This window comes from Rattus norvegicus, chromosome 20, assembly GCF_036323735.1.
Source record: "Rattus norvegicus strain BN/NHsdMcwi chromosome 20, GRCr8, whole genome shotgun sequence".
NCBI classification, from domain to species: domain Eukaryota; kingdom Metazoa; phylum Chordata; class Mammalia; order Rodentia; family Muridae; genus Rattus; species Rattus norvegicus.
The window spans coordinates 28,756,951-28,784,509 of NC_086038.1; the positions used below are offsets into that span (position 1 = coordinate 28,756,951).

The 27,559-nt window shown below is 51.5% G+C and overlaps 2 protein-coding genes across 13 annotated transcripts in view; one reads left to right on the forward strand and one right to left on the reverse strand.

Moving 5' to 3' along the window:
- On the forward strand, positions 1–26,472 carry Psap (prosaposin). Of its 6 annotated transcripts, none has more exons than NM_001190236.1 (15): positions 243–359; positions 14,442–14,575; positions 15,296–15,370; positions 17,144–17,269; positions 17,993–18,190; positions 18,343–18,486; positions 19,259–19,315; positions 20,786–20,794; positions 22,167–22,298; positions 23,464–23,559; positions 23,761–24,040; positions 24,131–24,288; positions 24,509–24,589; positions 24,765–24,872; positions 25,619–26,472. In NM_001190236.1, exons 1-15 carry the CDS (start codon positions 320–322, stop codon positions 25,652–25,654), a joined length of 1,674 nt encoding a protein of 557 aa, NP_001177165.1. In that variant the 5' UTR covers positions 243–319; the 3' UTR covers positions 25,655–26,472. The 6 variants fall into 6 exon arrangements, with proteins under 6 accessions (XP_063135050.1, XP_063135051.1, NP_001177165.1 ...); NM_001190237.1 differs by having other exon boundaries at positions 23,467–23,559; NM_013013.2 differs by lacking the exon at positions 20,786–20,794.
- The window catches only part of Cdh23 (cadherin-related 23), a 382,501-nt gene continuing 381,115 nt past the window's right edge, over positions 26,174–27,559 (reverse strand). For 6 of the 7 annotated variants that reach the window (XM_063278917.1, XM_063278916.1, XM_063278914.1 and 3 more), the window contains one exon: positions 26,174–27,559. In XM_063278917.1, the coding sequence (XP_063134987.1) occupies positions 27,233–27,559 (327 nt within the window). In that variant the 3' untranslated portion in view covers positions 26,174–27,232. The other variant, NM_053644.2, reaches the window with a different exon arrangement.

A 27,559-nucleotide genomic window follows, 5' to 3' on the forward strand; every position in this document is an offset into this window, starting at 1 on the left:
CGGCCCTGGGCTAGATTCCTCACATTGCAAAGCGAAAGAGACCGTTCAGCGCCTGACCTTGATTGAAACACCAGATATGGCTTTCTTTTAGCACCACCCGCACCTCGCCCGCCACCTGGCCCAGCCAGAGAATTTCACGAAGTCCTCCTCGCACCCTCCCTCCCCGCAGGCGCGCTGCGCAGCGACGCTGAGTCAGGCTGCGCCCAGTTGGGCGGGGCCCGCGCCTGCGCACTGGCGTCTGCGGCGGGGTTGGGGCTAGATTTATATGCGCCTGGTCAGCTGACGATCTGCATTGCAGCCTGCGGAGTGAAGCGGCGCCATGTATGCTCTCGCTCTCCTCGCCAGCCTTCTGGTCACCGGTGAGCTTCAAAGGGTGCTTTGGTCTGAGAGAGAAGGACGCTGTTACGTTCGCTGGATCCCAGGAACCGGGCAGTCCTCCCGCACCGGCCTTGCCCTCCGCTCGCTTCCCGGGGTGCGCTTGGCCTGGCCGCGCTGTGCGCAGGCGCAGATCGGGGCCGGTGCCTGAGGGGACCTGTGCCCGATTCTCTGAAAACCCGAGTGGGGACAACTGGGCGGGTGGGGGAGACGGCGTGTCCCGTGTGTGCAGGCCTTGTTTGTGCAAGGCCTTGCGGGTGACTACGCTTCTCCCTGGAATGGGGTTTGGGGGAGACGGGACTCGGTGACCTCTCCCGTCGCTGTGTTGTCCCTGTCCTGACGTAGGTGATAGACATGGCCTGGAGCCCCATCCTACAAGTCAGGTTGGCCCGTGACCTCTGCCCTAGACTGCACCGGTATAGGAGTTGCAGGAAGCGCTTGTGTGTCTGCCAGAACCGGGGATGATCTTGACTTCTGTGTGAACTCAGCGTAGTCGGTCTTGGGGGCAGTTTTGTGCACTCCATTGCATGGGAACTCCAGTCTTTTCTGTCTGACCTGGCAAAGCCATTGGCCAGCCTTTATTTTGTAGCAAGTGTTTATAAAATGATTCCGATGATTTTAGAAAGCTCTGCGGGTTGCCGAGGCAGCGCCAGGGGACCCACTACATCACCTTGATTCTGGTTTGCTGTGGCGGGTCTGTCCTCATAAGTCTTCCCTTAGAGGGGCGCCTCTCAAGTTTGTTTTCAGGTCAAAGCCCACCAAAGGAAGTAGGCATCTTTAACTCTCAATTTCAGGGTCTGCTTATTTATAAGCCACTCAGTGTAGAAGGGGGCTCTCTCTAAGTCTGGCTAAGTACCCCTAAAGTGTTCTTAAACTCTTTTGTAGCCCATGCTAGCCTTGAACTTGCTATGTAGCTGGGAATGACCTTGAACTCCTGATCTTCTGCCTCCTAAGCGGGAGTTACAAGTGCTTAAAAGAAAAAGTTTTGATCGGGTTAGGGTAGTAAAACCTGTGATTTCAGCACTTGGAAGGCTGAGGAAGGAGGATCTTGAATTTGAGGTCAGCCTGGGTTACACAGAAAGAAAGCTCAAGGCTAGTCTGGACTATATGTTGAGATTCTGTTGCAAGAAAAATGAGAAGAAATGCACTTGGTCCTGCTAGCACTGTGTCATGCATAACTTGTGAGCTTTGACTCACCAACACCACCAAAACCAGACTTCTTTTTTTTTCTCTTTTTGGAGTGTGGGGCGTTGAACTTGGACCATAAATCCGAGTGTGGCAGATGTGGACTCTACCAAGTCACACTATAGCCCTTACCTGTTTCCTTTAGTTCATTTGACCGGATTCTGGTTAACTGGGTCCCTTCTTCATTGTGAGTGCTTAGGTAGGTGGGAGGGTCCTATGATGGCCTTGGTCTAACTCCAGGCTCTTGGCTCCTTACGCCAAGGTCGCACTGATAACAGGAAGAAATGGTAGCTTGTCTTGACTCCACCATTGAGTTGTTGGTAAAGTGATGACTGTAGCCCACGTGTGCTCCCTGAGGCTCTCAGGGCTTATGGGCTCAAGGTGCCACTCAAACTCCAGATAGTCCATAGCTTGCTTGCCTTTTAATGATGTTCTGGGTGCTTAGAATGTTCCAGGTCCCATCCAGTCTTAACAGAGTCCTGGAGGTACAGACACTTGTTTTTGACTACTCTTTAGCCTTCCAGTTGGACTGCCTTTCCCACCTAGACAGAAAACAAAGGCATGCTAAAAGAATTAAAGGTCAATTTAACCTCTTCATAAGGAATGGGACAGGTGCCGGTTTCCAGGCCCCACATGGTAGAAGGATGACTTGGATGGGTTTTTTGATCTGCAGAACACAAGTGCAGATGTGCGTGCCCCCTGCACCCAACACACACACAGAAACAAACATAAATATACTTATCCCCCCTGAAATCCTGTGCTGAGTGTTAATTTCATGCACACACTCTCCAGAGGCGGTGGCAGGCTAGGCCTGACCAGCACAGGGCATCATTTGTTGTCTGCAGGGCCAGCCCCCAACTCCACGGTGCATCTTGCCTGCTTGCAGGCAACAACTTTGCTCACCCAGTATCAGATCTTAGTGCAGTGCCAGGCCATGCAGTCGGGGGACTGCTCCAGTGGGAACAAGTGGGTCAGAGTTGACCAGCTGAGCATAGAGGTGGCATGGGGCAAATGCTCGCACCAAAGCTGAGGTGACCATGCTGTCTTTGAGGCCGTGGCTAACCTCTGACTAATGTCTATGCATTCTGAGGCAGTGTTCTCTGAGATGTTTTTGCACATGAGTTTGTAGCCTAGCTTGCTTAAGTAAGGAATAGCAACAGGAACCCCCAGTTTCACCTGCCAAGTTAATCCTGTTTAGCAAAGGTAGTGTGCTGGTTTTTTTTTAAAAGACAGGTTCCTGCTTGTACCCCAGGCAGGCTGGCCTCTAACTTACCTTAGCCTTGAAGACAATCCTGGTTTCACACATGGGAGTGCTAGCCTTACAGGCGTCAGCCACTGTGCCTATCTATCTTCTGTTAGTTTTGTGTTTTGGGTGTCTGTACAGTGTGGGGTATGCAGGCCAGAGGAGGCCATTAGGCCTACTCCATAATCCTTTTCTGTGTTCCCTTGGGACCATATCTCTCACTGAACCCAGGAGAGAGGCTGGTAGCCAGCAAATCACAGCCATCCTTCTACACCCGCCCCCCACAGTGCTGGCCAGGGTGTGGCCACTCCCTGTTTATGTGGGTGCTGGGCATCTGAACTCAGGCCCTGGGGCCTGTGCAGCAGAACCAAGCCATCTGCCCGCCCTTCTTGTCAGGTTCTTGAAGTGTATTCGACAGGTGGTTTTGAAGTGTGTTGGATTTGAGGTAGATGGAATTGTCCAGGATAGAGGAGAACCTAACCCGTGTTTGTTTATGATGCTGTGAACTCAAAGGCCTTACATGTTCCTGGCAAGCACCCGAGGCTCTTAACTCCCATTTTCTCCTGTGAAACTGGATCATCCAGGCTCTTGGCAGGATCTGAAATGGACAGGAAGAGGAAGGGCAGGTTGTTACTCTATATAGGGTTGGGGATACTGCCTAATGACCGTTTCTGGGAAGTCCCTAAGGCCAAAGCCTGCCGCTTAGATAATGGCTGACTGTTTTGCGAAGCAGGCTGTTGACAGGAATTCTGGAGTACTGGCTTCTAGGCTCTAAGCCTTGTTTCCCAGCTGGCCACCAGGCAGGAAGTTAACAGATGTTCCACCATCCCTGTTACTGGGGCTTGAACTCAGGGCTTCTTCTCACGAGCTAAGTAAGGAACAGCAATGGACTTCTGGATTTTCTGTACAGAGAAAAGGCAAGAGCACCAATTACATCGACCTGCTTGTTTGGTTTTGGTTTTGGTACCCGGCATTGAATTCAGGATTTTGTGTATACTAAGCTCTCCCATTGAGCCCCACCTCTAGCTCAGCCTTAATATTTATTTATTTATTTTTGAGACATGGTCCTAGTCACTATTGTTCTGGAACTCACTCTGTAGATCAGGCTGGTCATAAACTCCCAGAGATCCACCTGCCTCTGACTCCTGACTTCTGGGAATGAAGGTGAGTTTTATGCGGGGCTCAAGGTCATCCTTGAACACAGATCCTCCTTTTTGGCCTGGATTGCTTGCCGTACTACTCCAGTGCTGAGGCTATGGGTGTGTACTGTATCCCTGTCCCTAGTTTCAAATTACACTGTTTTATTTATTAATCTATTTGATTGTAGACCTGCAGATTGAAGCCAGGACCTTGAGAATGCTAAGTACTTTACTATGGAGCTGGATTCCAGCAGCTTCCAGCTTTAAAATGTGGGCCAGTTGGGTGCAGTCTCACAGGCTTTTAATCGAAGCACTTGGGAGGCATAGGTAGGTGAGTCTCTGAGTTTCAGGGCGGCATGGTCTATGTAGAAGTCCAGGCCAGTCACTCTGCATAGAGAGACCCCGTTAATCCCAGCCCTCTGAAGCAGGGGCAGTTTCTTGAGTCCGTCCTGGTCTACATAGTAAAGGTATATAGACCAAACCCGGGGTAGGTATAGTGGTTGGGTGGAGACCTCAGTGTAAAAGCACTGGTTACTTCATTCATTGCCTTTTCCAAGCCCAATGAGGGTTCAGACTAAAGTCCTATGGAGTCTAGGTTTTAAGAGGGTTTGCCTTCTAGTCTTGGCTGGCCTGAAAGTCATTTGCACTCTTCCTGCCTCTGCCTTGTAAGTGGAGATTTGCAGGTGTGCAGAGCCACACTGAACTCTGAGTTCAGGTTGGGTATGAAACAGTGGAGCAGAGCGGAATCTCATTGCCAACACTTCCTGCCAGGTACTTAACCTCCTGGTTTCTTCATAAGTCACGGGTATGTTGGTACATTCTCACTTGCTGTCCTGAGAATTTCGTCCATTATCTTGGCGAAGTACCGTTCCCTGTACCACACCAATATTACCAGGTTCTCTGTTCTTGTCCCACCAGCAGAAGCACAGTGACCCTCTGCCCTTGACTTGGTGATTTTCCCTGGCCTCTTTCATTTCAAAGGGTGCTGTAGATAAGCAACGAATTTAAATGACCTATTGATAATGTGTTTGTGGACATAATTACAGAGTTAGGAAAACAAGTTGTCTGCTAGCCACTAGGAAGTACCCTAGTTGAACCAGGTTTAACTACCAGGCTAGCCTTATGCCTCATGGATCTCAACTGCTTTTAAGGTATCTAAACACTTGGATCTAAACCTGTTGTTATCAACTGGATCCTGGGGTTCGTCTGTTCAAGTCCCATGCCCTGCCTGATTCAGTGAACACTCCCTTTCTTCAGAATCTCACACACTGAGCTATACCCACAGACCCTCCAGAAACGGTGGCACGGGGCTGTTCTTGCTTCATGATCTTTTTAGATGCAGAAAGGTGGTAGGAGAATTACAGTGAACCCCGTGTACTCAGTGACCAGGTTGAGAAATAGGTTCTGAGAGTCGGTCTCCTGCCAGTGACTCCTGCCAGTGACTCCTGCCTGGCCTGGGTGCTCATAGACAACAGCGGCCCCTCAGCCCTGCTTGCTTGCTGTCTTTCTGATACCATCATTGAGAGCGCATCCACTCTGGCTGGCTTGTAATTCACTGCATTGCCCAGATTGCTCTGGAACCATTGGTAATCTTCCTGTGTCAACAGGAGTCACTCACACACTCCTCCTGCTCTCAATGCTTTTGATTTACAGAGGAGTTAGTTACAAAGACAGTATGGCCAGTTCCTGTAACCCCTCACCTAGCTAAATCTGTTTGTGTGCACTGCTTCCATTTTTGGCTTAAGCAACCTGGATTCATTCCTTCTAACTAAGGAGGCCGCTTGCTTCTTCCTGGAGGAGGAATCAGTTTGCTTTGTCATCACAGGATAGGCGGGCAGGGTGGGGCTTAGGGAAGACACTACTGAACAGATTGCAGACTTTGTAGGTTTTTACCAAATTACCCAGTAGTCTCATTTCCTGTTTTAGTATTCTTTTTTTTTTTTTTTCTTTTCTTTTTTTCAGAGCTGGGAACCGAACCCAGGGCCTTGCGCTTGCTAGGCAAGCGCTCTACCACTGAGCTAAATCCCCAACCCCCTGTTTTAGTATTCTTGTCTAGTTTTCATGTCACCTAGCTCTGTGTGTGTGTGTGTGTGTGTGTGTCTGTCTGTCTGTCTGTCTGTCTGTCTGTCTGTCTGTCTGTGTCTGTGTGTAGTGTTCCTGGTGTTGATGTATTGGTAAGATGGCTCAGCATGTAAAAGTTCTTACCTCCAAGATTTGAGTCTGATATCACTCCAGGACTCACATAGTTGGGGGAGAGAACTGATTTGTAAATTTTCTGACCTCCACTTGCATGGACGCATGCCCACAGAGATTTTTATAAAAAGTGTGGATGAGCTGAAATCCTCCCTGGAGCATCGATGCGGGAGCCCTGCTCTGAGCTAGCCCCACCTTGCCCCGAAGCCCTTGCAGCTTTGTCTTCCTCTGAGCTTATTGGGAAGCTGCTCACTGTGTCTACAGCTTACACTGTCTATAGGCTCAGTCCCTGGGGCTCATAGGGTGAAAGGAAAAGATCCTCCCTCGGCTTGTCCTTTGACCTCCAGTGCCTGCTGTAGTGAGAGTGTATGCATGCACAAATAAATAAAGAGATGTGATTGGGGCGGGAGAGATAGTCCAGTGGTTAGGAGCGAAGAGGACCAGAATTTGATGGCCAATGTCTACGTGGCCACTCACAGCTGGCTGTAGCTCTGGTTCCTGGGAACTGGGTGCCGTTTCTTGGCCTCCACTGGCACTTCTCTGCTCACACAAACATATAAATAAAATACGTCTTTAAAAAAATAGTGTCAGACTCATTATCCTCAGAGCTTGGGATTGAGCTCAGGCTAGCAGAGTAGACTGAGACAGGGTGTCGTGTGGTTATGGCTGGCCTCGAACCATAGCAGCCTTACTCCCACTCTTCTAGTGTTGGAGTTATAGCTGTTTGCCACCATACCTGGTCTGTCTGCTTCTCTGTCTTATTCTTCCTGCTTGTCCTGCTAGGCATTCAGTCACCTTACCACTGGGCTATATTCCAAGTTCTCTTATTTAAAGACAGGGTCTCAGTAAGTATCAAAGGCTTGCCCTTGTCCTGTAGCCACACAGGCCTTGAATTGGTTATCTTCCTGCCTCAGTCTGAAGAGCTGGGATCATAGGACGGTGTTCTCATGCTGGGCTCACCAAGGCTGTATTATCTGGATTAAATGTTCTGCTCTGAGGGTAACATTAAGACGTTTCTGGGAGTTGATGAATCCAGAGTGACTCTTTGGGCTGAGGTGAAATGCTAATTTTCATAGTCATTTGTGTTCAGGCTGGAGGGACGCCCCCTCCAGTGCCTGTGGGAGATAATTTTTCCGTAGGATGTAGGACCCAGGAAGCGAGGTGAATCTGAAAAGGGAACCAGCATAATTTGGGGAAGTAATTTTCTCCACACTTCTAGAAATCAGCAGTTCTCTCTGGTTCTCAGTTTGGTTTCAGTGGGCTGTATGGGGGTGGGGGGGACTTTGAGCAGACTGCAGTGATGCATGAGAATGTCACCATGAACCCTGCCACTGTCCATGCTAGTGATAGAAAGAAACTAATTAGTTAAAGTTCCCGGGAAGGAGGAGAGGGTCCCTTTAGGACCCTTATGTGTAGAACTTACTCAGGCTCCAGAGGGCTCTCATTCTGTGGATGGATTGCTGCTGTCTGCATCATTCCTCTCGTCCCTCGTGTGTGCATCAGCGATGCACACAGGTGGCTGTGTGTGGTTTGGGGGTGGGGGTGGAACCCAGCGTCTGGAACCCAATGTCTGTGCGTATTAGGCAAGCGCTTCACCACTGAGCCCTGTTTTCCTCCCCAAACCACTGGGCACAGCTGCTTCTGCGTTCAGTCGGTTAGACCACATGTCAGATGCTCCTGGAGAAGCAGTCGGTGTTATGAGGAGCCTACAGTACTCCTACCTCTCTTCCATGTCTCTGGGACCTGCTTTTGAGACTGTACCTTGAATAGCTTCTGGCCAGGGCCTGCAGCCAGAATATCCAGCCCTTTCCGAGGTGGCTCAAGTGCTTACTACTCAAGGCAGGTTGGCTTAGTCCTCATGACAGCATGGGAGAGCCAAGCAACCAGCTTGAATGTGAGCCATTCTCGCAGCATGTTTTAGGTCAAGAGAGGATGGTTGAAATGTTAGGTTTCAGTTTTCAAACAAAGGAAGCCCAGAGTGACATTGTAGGTGGCACACTTGTGTCTGAGACCTTCACGGTGAGCAGCCCCACAACACAGGTCAAGTTCAGATCTCAGCATTCCCCTCTTGGGGGTGTGTCGGTGGGCCATCTTCAGAAGTGCCAGTGCCAGGGCTGTATGGCTTGGTGTGCAGGGGTCCGTTCTGGTGGGCGGGGCTGACCGACTGAGTCTGTTTCTCAGCCTGCAACTTGCTGGCTCTGTCACGGAGCATTGGCGTGGGTGAGCAGCTCTCCTGAGGTTCCAGAGCCATGCCAAGGCTGTAGAACCATGCTGCTGTGTCCTGGCCCTTCCCTGTACCTTCTCACCCTGCTGGATCTTCCTTCAGGACTGGGCGTGCTCACGGCCAGGCCAGAGTCAATGTTATCTAAGTATATGGAAGTTCAGCTCATCACCTGATGTGTGGCCATTTGAAAGACGTGCCTTGTCAGGACTTTTGTTTTGAGTTGGGCTCTTACAAAAGTCAGAACGGGCTGCACACAATTCAGGTTCTGTAAGCAGGACTCAGCAAGGAGACAAGTTGCAGTGCCAGTGAAGGCATCTGGAAGCCTGGCTGAGTGCAGAGACCGACACTGCTGTGTATCTATCCATTCCCCTGAGAAGTTTCTTTCTGCAAATGGGACTCAAGACTACTCTGCCTCTCCTGTTTCTAGGCAACTCCGCCGTTGCCATGGTGATGCATTCCCCAGGCAGCAGATACAGTAGGCTGTGGAATGCCGTTGCTTAGGGAGGCTGAACATGTTCTCTTACTCTTTTGGTAATTAAATTCAATTTGTATTAGCACAGGTTACATAAAATTGTTAAAGGAGGAGGGCACAAGGATGCACGAGGACGGTCCAAGTTTAATGGCTATTCGACGAATAGTGAGTGAGCAGGTGCATGCTCTAGACGGGTGTGCCCTCAGTGGGGGCAAGCCTCATATGGTAAAGACTTGTGTGGAGATGTTGTGGTGAACAAACTGGTTGATTATGCATGCATATTATTAGTAGGATGTAGCTTCGACTGCAGAAACCAGGGATCTAGACTTAGAACTCCCAAAGTCCCATAAAATTGTCTCTGGAACCTGGTGGTCTAGAGACGCGGTCACACTTTGCATCCTTTCTTCCTTCATATTTCAAGAGGGCTGATGAGCTTCCAGCCATTGCATCAAAGTTTCACATAAGATGTTTAATGGCCTCTCATGAACAGACCCTGTTGCATAGATAGACCCTACTGCAAAGTAGTCTTCTGTCCTGCCCTCAGGATGCTGGGAATGGCTTGTCTTCTCTACAGAATAGTAGCTGTTGTAAGCAGTTGTAAGGCTTATTCTGATTTTAAAAGTACCCCAGGAAAAACAGTTTTATGCTGAAATGTAAATTCTAGAACATAAATTCTAGGATTCCCTTTGGGTTCCCATCCAGGCTCACAGTTTCCACTTGACCACGTAGATCTCAGAGCTCCCCAGGAACCAAAGGCCCTCATGCTTTTTAGTTTCGTGTCCACAGATGGTCTAGAGATGGTTCCTATTTTTGCAGATGATTGTGTGAGCAAGTTGTTAGTGTGCAGCCAGGCAGGGCGTTCGGTCCTGGTTGGTCTCAGCCTGCAGTCCTTATCCTTCCAGACAAGGAGAAGCTTCCGTGGTTTGGGGAAATGTCTGTACACGAAGTGGCTTGCTGCACTGCAGGGGAGGCTGACTAAGCATGAGGACCTAAGTTTGATCCCTAGAACCCGCAAGCCACCGACTGTGTCTCGTCTTAGCACGGAGGCAGAGACAAGTGGATCCTGGCTTTCTGGTCAGTCAAGGTAACAAGCTAACACGTGAGCCCCAGGCCCTAGTGAGAGAGAGGCCTTGTCTTACTCAAGATGAATGGCTCCTGAGCAGTGACACACGTGATTGAACTTCACACATGCATGCACACTCGTGACATGCACACACGTGTGTATAAATAGGTTCCAGGAATGTTCCAAACATGGGAGTCTGGTGTAGGGAGTTCCTCGAGGGTAATCAGCAGGTAGCTACTGCCCGGTGTTATGGTCACAATGGCACTGTTTGTTTCTTGATGCCCCCCCCCCCCCATTCTGACTTGTGTGGAATTTGTTTAGCTCCTGGCAGGTGTCCTGGTCTCACTTCCCTTTCACTCTTGGGGATTGGGGTCCATGGCTAACAGTCACTGGGGTTGTTGGGCTGCAGTTGTTGGGTTACAGATCTCTGTGCTCCCGTGTCTGATAAAATACATGTCCAATTCTAGTCAGGAAAATGGGTCACCAGGGGGACCTGCTGCTGTCACAGCTGCAGATGACAGTGGCACTCACCGTGTGACTGACGTTTTACAGGTGTCAGGTAACGCTTGCAGATCCCTTGAAGCAGGTACTAGTAACACCCCATGTGCAGACTTAAGAGACTGAGGTCTCCAGGGCGTATGACTGGAAGTGAGTTCCACTCCACTCAGGCTGGCATGGCATAGGGTGTCAGTTACAGTCCCCGAGAGATGAAGGGCTGGTGGTTGTGGTGAGCTCAGGCAGTTGAAGTGTTTGTGTGTGATTAGATCATCTTGATTCTTTAGTCCTTTGACATCAGAAGGTTTGCACACACAAGCTTGGAAGAGCAGTGGCTCACTTAAGGCTGTTTGGATTGCAAGTGACAGCTAGAGTGGGAGGCAGGTCATGTCTCCTGTGTCACTAATTAGACATTGCTCAGTGGTGGTGATGGGTCTAAGTCTCAATCCGAAGCTTTAAATCTTTCAAGATGGCTAAAGAGCGCCTGGACCACACAAAGTTCTGAGCAGTGCTAGCCTCCCAGCCTTCTGTTTTATGTATGTATGGGAGGGGTGGTGGCGGGAGGTGTACATGCGCCATGGTGTGAGTGTGGGTTTTCTCCCGCCTTGTGAGTCCCAGGCATCTGACCCAGGCTGTCAGGCTTGGCAGTGTGCACACCTTAGACATTGATTCATTTTGTTTTGGAGACAGAATCTTGTTAAGAACCAGCTGGCTTCCATAATCCCCCTGCCTCAGTATCCCAATTACTGGACTTTCAGGTCTAAACTCCTACACCTGACTTGTATGAGTGTTTCTATGTATGACACTCATTCCACAGTATGTAAGTTGTGAGAGTCCGTTCTTTCCCCACACCCCACCCGTGATTCCTGGGGATTAAATTTAGGTCATCAGGCTTGGCAGTAAGCACCTTTACCTCCTCTTTGCCATCTTACCAGCTCTCTGGAGTGTTTTGAGTCTAGCTTCTGGGGCTGCTATGAAACCGCTCCTGACAGGTATATTTAATACTGTATAATTCTGTTGATACCTAGTTTTATGTTGGGTTATTTTGTTACTACGTTATTTGCCAGGACTGAGGATTGAACCTGGTTCCTACATGTGCTAGGCAAGCACTCTGTTTGCCACTGAGTTCTATCGACCTTCGTGAATAGCTTCTGTTTCGTTTGAGACAAGGTCTCACTGTGGTCCTGCCATTGCCTCCCAGTGCTGGGTGGGATTAAGGTTGTATCACCAAGCCCAGTCTTGGTTTTGAGTTTTTGAAACAAGGTTTTCTACGAGTACTAGGCTGGTTTTGTACTTACTGCCCCAGGATAGCCCCAGTAGTCCTTCCTCAGTCTTCAGTGCTGGGATTACAGGCTTGTGTCACCATAATTATTTAGACAGGGTTTCAGGCTTGTGTCACCATAATTATTTAGACAGGGTTTCATTCACTTGGTAGTCCTGGTTGGTCTGGAACCATGGTGTGTGTGTGTGTGTGTGTGTGTGTGTGTGTGTGTGTGTGTGTGTGTGAGTGTGTATCATTTGTTAGCCTCACAAGGGCTAGGAGTAAAGCTAAAGTCCGATATGGTGGCATACTTCTTCAGCTCAGCCTAAAGGAGGCTGAAGCAGGAGGATTTGAGTTTGAGGCCAGCCTGTGCTCTACATGGAGGCCTTGTCTCAGAAGACTGAAAGGGGAAGGGAGAACAACAGTGTCCACCCCACCCAGAAAACCGTTGCAGCCTGGCCTTTGATTCCTGGGCCAGGCCCTTGAAGTGTAGAGTTTAACTTGTGTGTGCTGAGTGCTGTTCATATCTACAAGGACATGGAGAACAGCTGGTTGAATCAGACCCCGCTAGGAGCTCAGGCAAACAGTCTAAGAACGTTCTTAGAGGTAGCTGGCCAACCGCTGGAGAAGGAAGTTAGTTTTAAGAATTGAATGTAGGAGGGGAGAATGGCGGCCAGAATGTGGCCTGGGAATATAACTGATCAAAAAGGGGTTTGGATTAATTTTCATTTTTTGAAAAAGATGTGTGTGTGTGTGTGTGTGTGTGTGTGTGTGTATGTATGTATGTATGTATGTGTGTGTGTGTGTGTGTGTGTGTGTGTGTGTGTGTATGACTATGGGTGCCCATGGAGGTCAGAAGAGTTCGATCTTCCTGAAGTGAGTTAGAGGTATTCAAGTCTGCTGCAAGAACAGTGTGTGGTATCAGCTACTGAGCCATCTCTCCAGCCCTGGATAATTATTTTATAGTTATTGATAAATACCCCGGGGTTGGATGTCAGTGCCTTGGAAGGCCACCCAGCTCTTTCCTTGGTATGTCCCTGGTTGGATTAAGGATGGTCCTCTGCTTTTAGTTAGTTGCACAGTGCTCTGGGAACTAGGAACACACAGAACAGCTCCACTCCCCTGTCTAGGCAGGGCAGCTTCCTTGCCTGTTTGAAAACCACCATGTGTGCCTCTGAGATCATTTCCCTGCTCTCCTATGGTGTGGATCCTGGCGCCTCAACTCGGACTGTCAGTCAGGCTTGCTGTCAAGCACCTTTACCCACGGACGCAGCCCCTTCCCCACATCTCTCTGCTTGTGAGATAAGAGGCTCACAGCTCAGACCACCCCCCTCCCCGCCCCAACCCAGTGTATGGTTTATAGGCGTGCCACCACAACTCAGTGTTCCTATTTCGCTTTCTGAGGGGTGCTCTGCCGTCTGGGTCTTCCCTTTTCTCCGCTGCAGCCTTAGGTCTTGTGGTTAAAGCGCAGATGTGAGCCTCTGTCTGTGCCCTCAGATCCCTAACCACTGCTGGGATGTTGCCCATAGGGTGGTAGACATCTGTCTTAGGGACGGCTCACTGGCTAGTGTGTAGGGATTGAGTAAGATGCTGGGTCTGTATCCCGGTACTTTCAGACCTCAGTCACCAGGCCAAAGCACATGGTTTCTGTGTCAAGTTCCTGGAAGGCAAAACAACCACAGGGTCTGCTGTGGCTTGGGCTTGTGAGAGCAGCCATGTCCCCAGAAACCTGGTGGCTTTGTCATTATAGCACGTCCAGGGTGAGGATGGAAGGAGGCGGTGTTAGCAGTCAGCCTGCTGCCTTCCTAGTCTGCTGGGGCTCGAGCCTGCTAGCCTCAGGGTCCTCATTTGCCTGACAATGGCCGCCATTTTCCTTCCCTGGCAGCACTGAGCCATGCGTTTTGTGTTGGAACACGGCCCTGTAGCTCATTAGCTCTGAGGGACTTGGGCCAAATGGCCCCACTATTCTTTTTCAGCCTGGTCGGCCTCTGGGAAGTTGAGCTTGAGAGCAAGATGCTTTTGTAAACTGGGATGTGCATGTGCGTGTTGTGTGTGTGCTTGTACAAGTACACATGCGCACATGTGGGTGTGCATGTTTGGTGGCCAGGAAGGCTGGAGAAGATACAGGATGGGTGCTGATGTCTGAACAGGTGTGGCTGTCAGGCTTGTGAACTGGGTCAGACTGACTGCTGAGAGACCTTGAAGGAGCTCCAGCAACGGACATGTCATTCATTCCCTTAGTCTTTAGCAAGAGCCTGCTCATGGGTCCCTGTGTGGGGTACGCATTTGTGGGATGCAGGCGTGGACTCCCTGGGTATTCAAGGTGAGACAGTGTGACTGAGGGCCATAGGTTTTCCTGTTTGGTTGAAGCCATGTGCCTCTTGTTTCATCAGAGGTTGGTTGGTTCAGCGTCCTGATATCTGCCCGAGTTTGGTCCTCATGCTATCCCATCTTCCGTGTCTGATAAAATCCTGAGTAGCCCAGGCTGGCCTCAAACTCATCATCCCCTGCTTCAGCCTCTTGAGTGCTAGGATTACTACAGTCAGATTTTGAGGACTCAAAACCTGACACTGTTTCTAAGAGCTACACAGGACACATGCCTCCTGTCAGTCCCACGACTTAGGACAGACTCTACCTTGCAGCCACTCTGTGATGCACTTTGCATTTCTTGGGCTATCGAGGGCCCAGAGATGGCTCAACCGGCAGGCAGAGCTAGTTCTTAACCTGCGTACTTATGTATTGGCCCTGTTGGAAAGGAGCCCCTTTTCATGTGCTTTTCTTTCTCCCTTAGCTCTGACCAGCCCTGTCCAGGACCCGAAGATCTGCTCTGGGGGCTCAGCAGTAGTGTGCAGAGATGTGAAGACGGCGGTGGACTGTAGGGCTGTGAAGCACTGCCAGCAGATGGTCTGGAGCAAGCCCACAGCAGTGAGTGCCAGCTCCATGCTGCCCGTTGCAGCCTCCCAGTGTCCACAGAGCTCTTTGTCCTGTTCTCCTTGGACACAGGACCTGCCCCCGACTGTGCTCAGCTTACTTTTCCCGCCCCATAGGCACCTTGTCTCTCGTGGCCTCACACTCCCTCCCCTGTGGGCCCTCAGAGTCTCATCTTCCTTGTCCTTCCCAGGCTGAGCACTGTCTGAGCCCTGAGAAGGCTGTCTGCCATTTTATTCCCAGCTGTGACCACACTGGGAAGATGGCTGCCTTTGTGTTGATGGTGATGGATGGGACATGCTGTAGGGCTCTGAGGAGTGCAGGCAGATGGGTCAACTTCCCATGTATTCTTCTCCGTACCTCAGAGACCAAGCAGAGAGTGACAGGGTATTCTAGGACCCACGAGGGGGTGGGTGGGGGAGGGAAGCGATGGCTTGAGTTTGCCTTGGTGGAGATTGGGTTCTGGTAGCCCAATTTTAGAAAGAGAAGAAAACTTGATTAACATGGCCTAATCAATCGCTCATTATCCTGTGGCCAAGACTATCTAATGTTTGCTTTCAGAAGGGGTTGAGTGTTGTTTTCTCAGTAAGTTTCCCGTGCATTGAGTGGGGGCCGCAGACTTCTGAGTCAGAAGCTGGGTAGTGATTAGAATAGCACCTGCGGGAGGCGGGGCCCGGGGCAAAGCAGAACTTTCTCTGTCTCGATCTTTCCTCCTAGAAATCCCTTCCTTGTGACATATGCAAAACGGTTGTCACCGAAGCTGGGAACTTGCTGAAAGATAATGCTACTGAGGTAAGAAGAGGGTGGGTGTGGGCTGTGATGGAGGCTGGGGGTCTCTGGGGCTCCAGAGAGTAGTGTTGGCCGAGGGGTGGCACACACTGATGTCGGACTTTACAGGACATACAGGCTTGGCGGTGCAAGTCTGTTTTGTTCATAAAGATTTCATTTTTAATTTTTAAAAATTTATATAAAATTCCTTTTTATATGTATGAGTGTCTTGCCTGCATGTATACTTGTACCGTCTGTGTGACTGGTCCCAGGAAGCATAGAATTCCTTCCTCTTTTCCTCCCTCCCTTCCTTCCTCCCTTCCTTCCTCTTTTCCTCCCTCCCTTCCTTCCTCCCTTCCTTCCTCTTTTCCTCCCTCCCTTCCTTCCTCCCTTCCTTCCTCTTTTCCTTCCTCCCTCCCTCCCTTCCTTCCTTCCTCCCTCCCTTCCTTCCTTCCTTCCTCCCTCCCTCCCTTCCTCCCTTCCTTCCTCCCTCCCTTCCTTCCTTCCTCCCTCCCTTCCTCCCTTCCTCCCTTCCTCCCTCCCTCCCTCCCTCCCTCCCTCCCTCCCTTCCTCCCTCCCTCCCTTCCTCCCTCCCTCCCTTCCTTCCTCTTTTCCTCCCTCCCTTCCTTCCTCCCTTCCTTCCTCTTTTCCTCCCTCCCTTCCTTCCTCCCTTCCTTCCTCTTTTCCTTCCTCCCTCCCTCCCTTCCTTCCTTCCTCCCTCCCTTCCTTCCTTCCTTCCTCCCTCCCTCCCTTCCTCCCTTCCTTCCTCCCTCCCTTCCTTCCTTCCTCCCTCCCTTCCTCCCTTCCTTCCTCCCTCCCTTCCTCCCTCCCTCCCTCCCTCCCTCCCTCCCTCCCTTCCTTCCTCCCTCCCTTCCTCCCTCCCTCCCTTCCTTCCTTCCTCCCTCCCTTCCTCCCTTCCTCCCTTCCTCCCTCCCTCCCTCCCTTCCTTCCTCCCTTCCTTCCTTCCTCTTTTCCTCCCTCCCTTCCTTCCTCCTCCCTTCCTTCCTTCCTTCCTTCCTCCCTCCCTCCCTTCCTCCCTTCCTCCCTCCCTCCCTTCCTTCCTCCCTTCCTCCCTTCCTTCCTCTTTTCCTTCCTCCCTTCCTTCCTCCCTCCCTTCCTCCCTTCCTCCCTCCCTTCTTCCCTCCCTCCCTCCCTTCCTTCCTTCCTCCCTCCCTTCCTCCCTTCCTCCCTTCCTCCCTCCCTCCCTCCCTCCCTCCCTCCCTTCCTTCCTCCCTTCCTCCCTCCCTCCCTCCCTCCCTCCCTTCCTTCCTTTCTTTGAGGCAGGGTGTTTCTATCCCAGGCTGCCCTCAAACTCAGTTATGCCTGATTCCGCCTTCAGAGTGCTAGGATTAAGGCTCCAGCCCTGGCTGTTAACCAGAGTCTTGCTAGGTAGCCCAGGCCTTCCTTGAACTCGCTGCCTTTTTTGCCTTGGCCGTCCGAGTGCTGGAATTATGGGCCTGTGCCGCCACACCAGCTTACATACTGTCATCTGTGTGTATGCACTTGTGATGTGGGGTTTACTCATCCGTGTGTGGGCAGATGGAGGTCGAGGTTGACTCCTCCCTAAGCAGGGCCTTGCTGTTTCAGCTAGACCGACTGGCCAGCTACTGCTTTGGAGCTGCCTGTTTTGATACACAAACTTAATTGCCCACCTCCCCCCAGCACTGGGGTTTGGGGTACACTTTGCCAGCCCTGGCTACTGTGTATTTGGATGCTGAGGGTACAAACTTGGGCCTTCTTGATTGTTGCTGGAGTCACTGATGGAGTCACTTTTGCCTTGTGCGTGTCCTCTTGCAGGAGGAGATCCTCCATTACCTGGAGAAGACCTGTGCGTGGATTCATGACTCCAGCCTGTCAGCCTCTTGCAAGGAGGTGGTTGACTCTTACCTGCCTGTCATCCTGGACATGATTAAGGGGGAGATGGTAGGTGACTGGGCGGGGTCCTTTAAGGCACTTCTAGGGCCCAGACGGGGAGGTGTGCTTGCGCTCGTGGCTTCAGGCTTCTCCTGTAGGGCTTCTTCGTAGGGCTCCTTGCACAGGCAGTGGGGCTAAGAGTGCCAAAGGTGGAGTGGAGGGTTTGTGAGGAAGGTGTGCATGGGACCCCCCAAAGCCTTCCGTGCCCCCATGGAAGGACAGCACACGTTGATTGCTAGGAGGGGTGGTGGCGACAGATTCACATTGTGTTCTTCTGAAGGATAAATGGACTGGCCTTGGAGGGGGTACAGGAGCTTGAAGGACTGGGGACGTCTTCCGGGTCTCTGAGAAATGGGGAGTGGAGTCTCTTTGCTGAAATGGCCGCGCCAGGAAGCAGGTCGAGTGGGATAGAATTGAGGTGGTCACAAGTGTGGGTCACAGTAGGAGATGAGGATTTGTGAGCCGCATGGAAGATGTGTGCCTGAAATCAGGTGGGTGCGTTAGTTGTAGCTTGTGCACTGGCCGTGACTCGGTCTCTGACTCTTTACTCAGCTGACAGTGAGCAGCAGTAACATTGGGGCGCCGGGAGGCCTGCAGGTGACTGTCCTATTCTTCCTAGATACACCAAGTAGTGTAGCTTCTTTTTAATGGACACGAGGGAGGAGCTGACTGGATGGCGGCAGGCTGCTCTTGCCTGTGGGAAGGGCTCTCAGCCGTCTCCTTCCTTTCCAGAGCAACCCCGGGGAAGTGTGCTCTGCGCTCAACCTCTGCCAGTCCCTTCAGGAGTACTTGGCCGAGCAAAACCAGAGACAGCTGGAGTCCAACAAGATCCCGGAGGTGGACCTGGCCCGCGTGGTTGCCCCCTTCATGTCCAACATCCCTCTCCTGCTGTACCCTCAGGATCGGCCTCGCAGCCAGCCGCAGCCCAAGGTTAGCTGAAGGCGGGTGGGGTGGGGGTGAGGGTAGCAGAACCAGAGTGAGTTCAGGCAGCCGCTGAAGAGAGAGCCTGTGTGGCTAGTGCTGTGGCCGCTCCCGAGGTGTGGCGGGCATTCTACCTGAGCTTGCTGCTGCTCTGCCTGCAGGCTAACGAGGACGTCTGCCAGGACTGTATGAAGTTGGTGACTGACATCCAGACTGCTGTGAGGACCAACTCCAGCTTTGTCCAGGGCTTGGTGGACCACGTCAAGGAGGATTGTGACCGCCTCGGGCCAGGCGTGTCTGACATAGTAAGCCTGTACCCCTCATGGTTTGGATAATGTTCTGAGCTGGGGTGGGCAGCAGGTCATGACCTCCCAGTGGCTCTGAGGAAAGTGCATCAGGGTGCCCCTTTCCCTGGCTGCGTTCAGCGAGACCTAGATCTAGTTTTGATTAGTTGAATCTGCAATGGAGGAAAATCACTTTGGTAAAGCTTTTTCCCCCCTCTGTCACCATGTACACTAGAGACACCACTCACAGCGCATGTACGGCTGTCTGAGGACAACCGTGGGTCCTCGGGGATAAACCTCAGTTTGCCTGGATCCGTGGCATCCCCTTTCCCTTAATGAAGGGCTGCGGTCTGTGAATGAGGCTCACCGTTGTCTCCCCAGGAAGTGGGTTGACCGATGAGCAGCTCGAGGGGCATTCAGCTCTGGTCTCAGAACTCGCCCCTGGGGGCCTGTGAATGGCTTTTTGGAAGATTCCTACCAGGGTTTTGCAACTATGTTCTCTATCTTGCTAATAATAATGGTCGCTCTGTGGCCTTGGGAGGCATTTGGGCTGTCAGACACTGAGGACTGCCGGGTCTTTTGTTCTGACATCTCTACAATTTTTTTTAAATAGGGGGTAGACTAACCAAATTGCTATATTATCTTAGAAAATCTTGCGGAGACACTTAGACCTATTCTGGGAAATTTCCTGTGTAGCCCAGGCTGGTCTCAGCCTCTAGTCATTGGGGTTATAGGCTCGTCCATGTCTGTCTGCAAGTCATCAGTGTGGTGAATTGAACCTTTCTCTCTGCAGTGCAAGAACTATGTTGACCAGTATTCTGAGGTCGCCGTCCAGATGATGATGCACATGGTAGGTGGTGAGGGCTTCTGCTCAGTGTCTGCATTGGATGACTCCATGCTCTGGGGTCCCCCTTTTCCACTTGACAGTCAGAGTAAACTCTGTTCAGCAAACTCCTCCTCATGATCCCAGCCCATTCTCCAACCACAAAGTCTTCCTTAGCTGCTCCTTAGCTGTGGTCCTGGACTGCCTGCGGTGGCTGTCCTGGTAGCCTGGGTCTGCTAGTCCGTGCATGCATGAGCTGGCTGTCAGATGGCTGAATGCTGGGATCTGTATAGGGGCAGCACCACTAAGCGGGTGGGAGATTTCAAAGGCAGTCTGTGTTCTGGGTCAGGAAGAAAGGAGTCAGCTACTCGGTTCCCTAGCTCCTAAACTGGCATTTGATATTGTCCCGTGGTGGGGTGGGGCTCACTGCCTGTGCGAGGTGGGACACATGGAGCACAAGGGACAGCTAGAGTGTTGTCAGTGCCGGCTTCACTGATGTGACTGGCAGAGCTGAGTGAGCGGGTGAGATGCCCGGTCTCCTGTCTCATGGACTGTCATGAGTCCTTACTCACACTTAAACCTGGGCCCTTTACTGCTTCGTGTAAACCATCCAGCTGCTGGGCTAACCTGCTGCCCAAGCCGCCCATCTGGCCGGGTGGCTTGTTTGGGATCATTGCCCATGCCCCAAACATCTAAAGGCAGCTTGTAAAGACCTCCATGGTAAAGATGCCCTTTGATGTGAAGTGGCCTGGTAAGCTGCTTCCTTCAGGGTAACTATCGTTTCCATTATACTGGGGGAGGTGTTTTTAAAGCTTTTCTCTATCAAATTATTTGGGTTTTGAAAACAGACCAGTGAAATAATTTTATATGCCACCTGAGACAAATGCCTTTTTTATAAAAGGGGAAATACTTGCCTTTTCCCCTAAAAACATTGGTCTCATTTTCTAGTTTTTCCTGGTTGTGCCTGCCTGTACCCCCCAATGCTGGGATTAAACGACCACACCCAGCTGGTTATTACCCTTGCATGTGGCTACATATTAAGCCAAAATGTGGATAGAAGATATTTCATATGACCATTTTTATGACCTTTGTGACTGCCTTCGGGGGTGATAGCATTCTTACAGCCACCCTGTTTGTCACTTAGGATAACTGAAGCTGGAATTCCCCAGCCAAAGCCCGGCAGCTGTCCTGAGGCTGGAGTTTGCTCTGTGTAGCCCTTAGGAAGGCCAGAAAGCTCTGATCAGCTCTGGGTGTAGAGGCCCTTCATGAGGACAGTTTCCAGCATGCTGCTACAGTGCATGCCTGTCCCTTCAGGGCTGGACTAGCTCTAGGCCCCATCCACATCTCACTGCCAGGCCAGGCTGCTGTTGTCCTTAACTGAGATGACATCCCTGGGTCAGGTTAACTGCTTGATGGTTGTTTTAATTTCTCTTAACTGCTGTGTCCTTTCCTTTTTCTTATTGTCTCCTCCGATTTCCTGTTTTTTTTGTTCAACAGCAGGATCAGGTATGTGACAGAATTCGCTTGTGGTAGTGGTCTGCTGCTTCTAGTTGTCGGCTCTTCCTCTTTTTTTTTTTTTTTTTTGTTATTTTGTTTTGTTTTGTTTTTGCTTTTATTTTTTTATTTTTGGTCTGGTCTGGTGAGCTCTGACGGGTACCGTGAAGGGTCTCTCCATATGTCCTTTCCCTCAGGTTGAGCACTTCAGGTGTAGCTACCACATAGCACTCACCTGTCACCAGGGTGGTGGTGGCGGGATCTTAGCTTCCTTGAGTGAAGGCCAGACCCCTGGCAGAACACCTTGTATCTCTCACAGTGCGTGGCATTGCATGACTTAGTGCTGTTCCCCTAACCCAGTGCTTCTGCATGAGCCAACTAGGTGCAGATAGTCCCTGGCCTACTGGATGGAGAGCCTTGTACACGGCCTCTCAGCTGTGGCTTCTACCTTTAGAGGATGGGTCTTGGGGCACCTAGAGCCTCATGGATGGCATGCTGTGGGAATCAGTGTTCACACTGGCCGAGCCATTGCCCCTGCGGATCTGTTCTGAGTCCTGCATCCAGGCTCTCAGGCTTGAGTTCTAGATGCTGGGAGGCATTTGAATCTCACAGGGGCGGACTTAGATGGAAATGCCTGAATTTTCACTTATGCTGTGCTTCAGAGAGATAGGCCCCCTGAGTCTTCCCCCCCCCCCCCCAAAAAAAAAAGGTTTTATACCTTTATTCTCGCTCTGACATCTATCTCCCAATCTTAAGATGCGTTAAAGACAGAGTTTAGGACATCTGCCCTCAGCTGTTCGTGGTCTTGTTCTCAGCATCCCTGCTCCCGTGCTGGGTTCAGCTGAGGGCTGGCTGCAGTTGGTTCACACAGTACTCAGGGTCTGCGGACGGGGCTTGCTCTTGGCTTTCACAGTGTGATGGTCAGAAGAGGGGATCTGTGTGAAGCCCTTGTGATGAGGTGCCTCGTGAGCTCGGGTCCTGGGCTCTCACATGTGCTGTGTACAGTTGTGAACACAGAACATGACTTTAGGGAAAGCGGCCTTTCTTCCCCCTTAGTGTACCATTTTAAAACAGGGCTGTGTGCCCACGTGGTTTTGATTCTGACATGGTCACGTTGGGCTTTCGGTGAGATCACGGGCCATGTAGTCCCCATCCAGAGAGCTTACTTCTGACAGTGAGCCATGCTACGGTGGCCCTGACAGTACCAGAGGCTGCCTGAGGGGGCATACGTGTGCTGATCTTGATTTAGTTGGAGCTCTTTGGCTTGAGTCCGAGAGCTCAGCCAGCCTGAGTGGGAAGAGTGAGCTTTACCCGAGGACCTTAGTGTGCTGCCCACAGGGTTTGAGGGCAGCACACAGGCTAACAGAGGCTGTGCTTTCCTCAGCAACCCAAGGAAATCTGTGTGATGGTTGGCTTCTGTGATGAGGTCAAGAGAGTGCCAATGAGGACTCTGGTCCCCGCCACTGAGGCCATCAAGAATATCCTCCCTGCCCTGGAGCTGACGGACCCCTATGAGGTACCTTCTGTTGCTGTTCTCTGCTGACTGGAACTGATACCCTCCCCTTCCGTGTTGTCACGTCCTCTCTGGGCCCTGCCTGCCTTTGGAATGTATTTCAAGCTGAGACCTGGAGCAGTTCTGAGTGCCCATAATCTAGTTCCCAGCCCCATGCTTTTGGGGAACGCTTATTCTTCAACAGACCCTGCCAGCTCCAGGCTCCACATGTGCTTCCTGGGTCTTGTCTCTCAGAGCCACAGCACAGACTGGAGGCTCCCAGAACACATGCTGAGGCTGTGTACACATGCCTGTGTGGGTGTACATAGGCAGTACTGTGTCCTTAGAGCCTTCCTTGGCTAGGGTATGCTACCTATTCCATAATGGATCTCCATTGAATATACTTGGGTCAGGTAGTATTCTGGTATCCCTGTGTTCCTGGGATATAAGTGTCTGTTCAGGACCTGAAGCCTTCACACAAAGAAAGCTATGTGCATTCTTCTGGTTCAAGAATGCTCATGGTGTCTGGCCACCAGCTTTCTTCTGTTCCATCTCCTGGACACACTACTCTGGTTCTAGGACACCCATGGCTTCTGGCCATCAGCCATCCTGTTCTGTTTCCCTTGTCCTCAGTGCATAGCAGCATGAAAGGGTAAGGCTTCTGATGGAGTAAGAGAGTTTGTTCTCTCCGTGAACACCAGATGGGGAGAAGGCAGAGTCGTTAGGATTAGAGGTTCTGGTCTTCCTAAGACAGCAGAGACAGGAGACATAGGTATGGAGGTTTCCTCCAGAACCACATTGCTCGGGGTGGACTCCAAGCAATAGTTTCAGGTGCAGTGAGATTTCAGGACTGAGTCCTCGAAAGGTAGATACACCGCCTGCCATCTACGTGATCACAGGGTGGCAAAGTGTGAAAAGCCCAGGGGACAGCTGTGTCAACACTTGATGCAGTATGGGACTAGGGTGGTTTTGGGTGTATAGGGACTGTAGAAGGTGAAGGAAAGGGGCGGGCTTCCCGCCATGTAGATCAGGGATTGCACCTTGGCACTGAGGAAGCTGCCCTCACCTTGCATTTACAAGGCAGTGGCCTTGGATGGAAGACTCTTGGTCCTGTCCTTTTTGCTATTCTGTGATAAGAGCATGCCTGAGGGGTCAGGTCCCAGTCTTAAAACACTCTCGTCTTTCACAGCAGGATGTGATCCAGGCCCAAAATGTGATTTTCTGCCAAGTTTGTCAGCTTGTGATGCGCAAGTTGTCTGAACTGATTATCAACAATGCCACTGAGGTATGCCACCTCCTTGTGTGGGGGAGGGGAGGTGTGCTACTGCAGTCAGAAGGTGCCAGGAGTCATCTCCTGCAAATGCTCACCCCAGTACCCAGGAGGGAGGTCTCTAGGGGAGGGCTGTAGCACCTGAGTCTTAACTAGCAGGTTTAGTATCTCTTCTTTCTATCTAGCCCCGTCTCATGAGCCTTTCGCCTGTTTTAGGAACTTCTAATTAAAGGTTTGAGTAAAGCCTGCTCCCTGCTCCCTGCTCCTGCTTCAACCAAGTGCCAGGAAGTGCTGGTAACATTTGGCCCCTCTCTGTTGGACGTCCTCATGCATGAGGTGAACCCGAACTTTCTGTGCGGTGTGATCAGCCTCTGTTCTGCCAACCCGAATTTGGTGGGGACCCTTGAACAACCTGCAGCAGCCATTGTATCTGCACTGCCCAAAGAGCCTGCACCGCCAAAACAGCCTGAAGAGCCCAAGCAGTCTGCATTGCGCGGTAAGTCCAAGGCATGCTGTGCGAAGGAGGAGCCACTGTTGGCTAAGAAGCACCTTGCCAGTGCTGAGCCCTTTGTCCTCTTTCCTGTAGCCCATGTGCCTCCTCAGAAGAACGGGGGGTTCTGTGAGGTGTGCAAGAAGCTGGTCATCTATTTGGAACATAACCTGGAGAAAAACAGCACCAAGGAGGAGATCCTGGCTGCACTTGAGAAGGGCTGCAGCTTCCTGCCAGACCCTTACCAGAAGCAGGTATGGGCATGACCGTTCACTGCTAATGTCCCAGTGTGCAGGGGTACCCTCTGTGCTCTAGGCCTAGAGGCTGAAAGGCTCAGAGGCTCATGGAGCTGTGGAAGAAGGCCCTGGGGTAGTGATCAGCCTCTGGACCCTGGGCTCTGAAACATCAGGGTCTCTGATGGAATGTCCAGCTCCGTGGACAGCCAAGACTGACCCACGCCCCTTTCCTTGGCAGTGTGATGAATTTGTGGCTGAGTATGAGCCCTTACTGCTGGAAATCCTTGTGGAGGTGATGGATCCTTCCTTTGTGTGCTCGGTAAGCCCGGTGCCTGTGCCTTGTAGCTGCATGGATGTGGTCTAAGTGGGTGGAGTCTAGGTGGGTGGAGTGGGGCAGGGAGCTGAATGGGCGGCCTCTACCAGATGCTAAGAGTGCTTCAGTCTCAGCTCTGAGTGGGGCTTGGTATGTCAGCTCATTTCCCGCCTTGTCATAGAAAATTGGAGTCTGCCCTTCTGCCTATAAGCTGCTGCTGGGAACCGAGAAGTGTGTCTGGGGCCCAGGCTACTGGTGTCAGAACATGGAGACTGCTGCCCGATGCAATGTGAGTGTCCTAGATGGCTTCTACAGAGTGACTGGGCTCGCCTTATGCAAAGAGTCACAGCTCTAACTGCTCTTGTCGGGGATGACACATGGGCATGTGTGACAACTTTTGGAGCTGGTTCTCTTCTCTCACCAGTGTTTGGTCCTGGGGACAGAGCTCAGAGTGTGAGGCTTGTATGCTTCTTGTCCTTTGAGCCATCTCAGTGTCCCCTAGTATTTTCTCACTCATCAGCTTCATGCACAGCCACTAGGAATCGCATCAAACCTGTAGGGCCCATGGCCCCTGCCTCTGCACAAGTCCCCACGGGTCCCAGGGGATACTTCCTGGCCGAGGCTTAGCTCAAGCCTTAAGCCAGGCTTGCTTTCCCTAATGGGGTGTTGGCCTTGGCCTCTGGTGCAGAAAGCTTTGTCATTCCTTCTTGTGCTGGCTGGTCTGCACCATTGTGGCCCATGTTTAGCATGTGGGCCTGAGTCTGCCCCTCTTGAGCTTTTCCTAGTTGGCTTTATTGCCACTGGGTAAGATTTTTCAGTCAAGCAGCGGGATCTGGGGGTCAGTGATTCTGGACCAGGGTTTTAAGATATCTCAAAGCTCAGAGCCACAGGTCCTGTTTTGATAGTATTCTAGGTTCTTAGCATCCATGGCTTCAGTAAAACCAGGTCACTTCTTTGGACTGATGCTGACAAGGAGTGAACCATGAATGTCTGTCTTGTATGACCTAACTAACCTGTCTCCTTTTCTCCTCCCAGGCTGTCGATCATTGCAAACGCCATGTGTGGAACTAGCTTTCCAGCTTGCAGAAGTCGCCTACTTGTGGGTCTAGGGTAATGAACACATAGATCTATTTGACTTAATAAGTAGGAGCCCCCTTTTGTCTTCCCCCATCTCCTGTCCCTTACTATAGCATTTCTGTCACGTAAGAGGCGCTGACAGCCACTTCCGTGTCCCATTTCTGCTCCAAGGATGAGGACACTTGGGCTTCAGCTCCCCGGCTGCCCTTTTCACCCACCTGCTGGAGGGGGGTGGTGAGCCAGAGGGCAGGAGCATGTGCTGAGCCCTCTCGGTGTGTAGGGATCATGGCCATCTCCTAGCGTGAGGGAACTGCGCAACTTCCTGTGCTACCAAGGAGTTTAATTTGGATGCTTAGAAGCACAGAGTGATCAGGCCTTTAGAGTGTGGGATGGCCATTGCCACAGCACAGAGACTTGAGAAGCACCTGCTGCAGGTGGCTTGCTTGGGACGTTGCCGTCCCTGGTCAGCCTTCATTCTGCTTTCCCGTCTTCCCGTCTGCCTTGTTGGGGATCTGTGGGGTAGGGTGGGGAGGGGGAACTTCTGAATGTAACTTGCCTGTGCCGTGTGACAGTCGTGGGCCTGATCTTTTGTTTGTGAGACCCGGAAATGGGGTCTCTGCCTGGCTGTTTGGGGTCCCATACGCCTTTCGTACCCGTAGCTCTGTTGAGCTGCTTGTTCACCTCATGGGTGTAAGAATCGTGGATCGTTCTGGTGAGGAGACAGCCAGCAGGATGGGCATGTGCAGTTAAATGGACCTAGATTTTGTTTTGCACTAAAGTTTCTGTGACTTAATAAAGTTCTGTTAACCAGATCTGGGCTTGTGTTTCTTTGACACCTCAATCAGAAGAGAATGGGTTCTGGGCCTACTTCCCCTTTAGCTCCTAGCAGCCTCTCCTGACCAAGAGGCTCCCTCCCATCCCCCAGAACCTTCATACATCACCAAGGCAGTGTATTGCTGGTTCCAGGTGAGTTGCTTTTTTAAACAGAGCATTCCAGAAACTTTGACTGAGTATCAGTTAAACAGAACCTGGAGGAAATCTTGAGGGGATAACTTAATTTAGAAAAGGGATACACACAAACACTCTACATTCAAAACCCAGGGGACATCAGTCATGTCAACTGGGCACCTCAAGACGATGAGGGGAGATGGGGTGGACGCTTGGTTGCCTCATCCACGTGTGTGTGCAGGGCCAGGGAGCCGCCCGGATGTCCAGAGGCAGAAGTACAGTGGGGCTTGAACTGAGGCGGGGTGGGTCAGCTGGGTTGTCAGTTCTGTGCTGGACCCCTGTTCCTTGGAGGCATCAGGAAGAGCCGAGCTAGTCTTAAGTCTCTGGGGCTTCCCCAGCACTCGTCCTTGCCTTGTCCTTAGACACTTAGCATTTTTAAAGTTTTCTTAAAAAAATAACCAATTTTATGAAGGTAGAGATCAGATGCTGAATCAGTTTCTGGCAGGATGCAAATCTGAGCAACTGTGCAGGCTGCCAGGGCCAGCCCAGGGTCACTCACAAAGGCTGCTGCCCTGGGCGAAGGGCCGGCCATGGCCCTGCTTCAGCAGCAAGCCTTGCTGTCCGTCACAGTTCCGTGATTTCCAGGGGGCTCTCCATGATGACGTCTCGAAGCTTATGCAGAGGGGTGGACTTGGCCGACTCGGTGCGGGCATTGCGTTCAAAGGCAGTGGCTTCAGAGGCTGTCAGAGTCTCCAGTGAGCGGTCTAGCCCCTTCTGGTCATCCTCAGGCAAGCTGTTGAGATCAGTGGCCAGCAGTGTGCCCGTGCTACCGTGAACTATGTGGATTCCATCTGGCCCCTTGAGTTCCGTGGGTGGCTTGTGTCGGAAACGGAGGCTGCCCTGGCCTGGGCTGTGGTCGCCAGGCTCCTCCTCCAGGTCAGTGTGGATCAG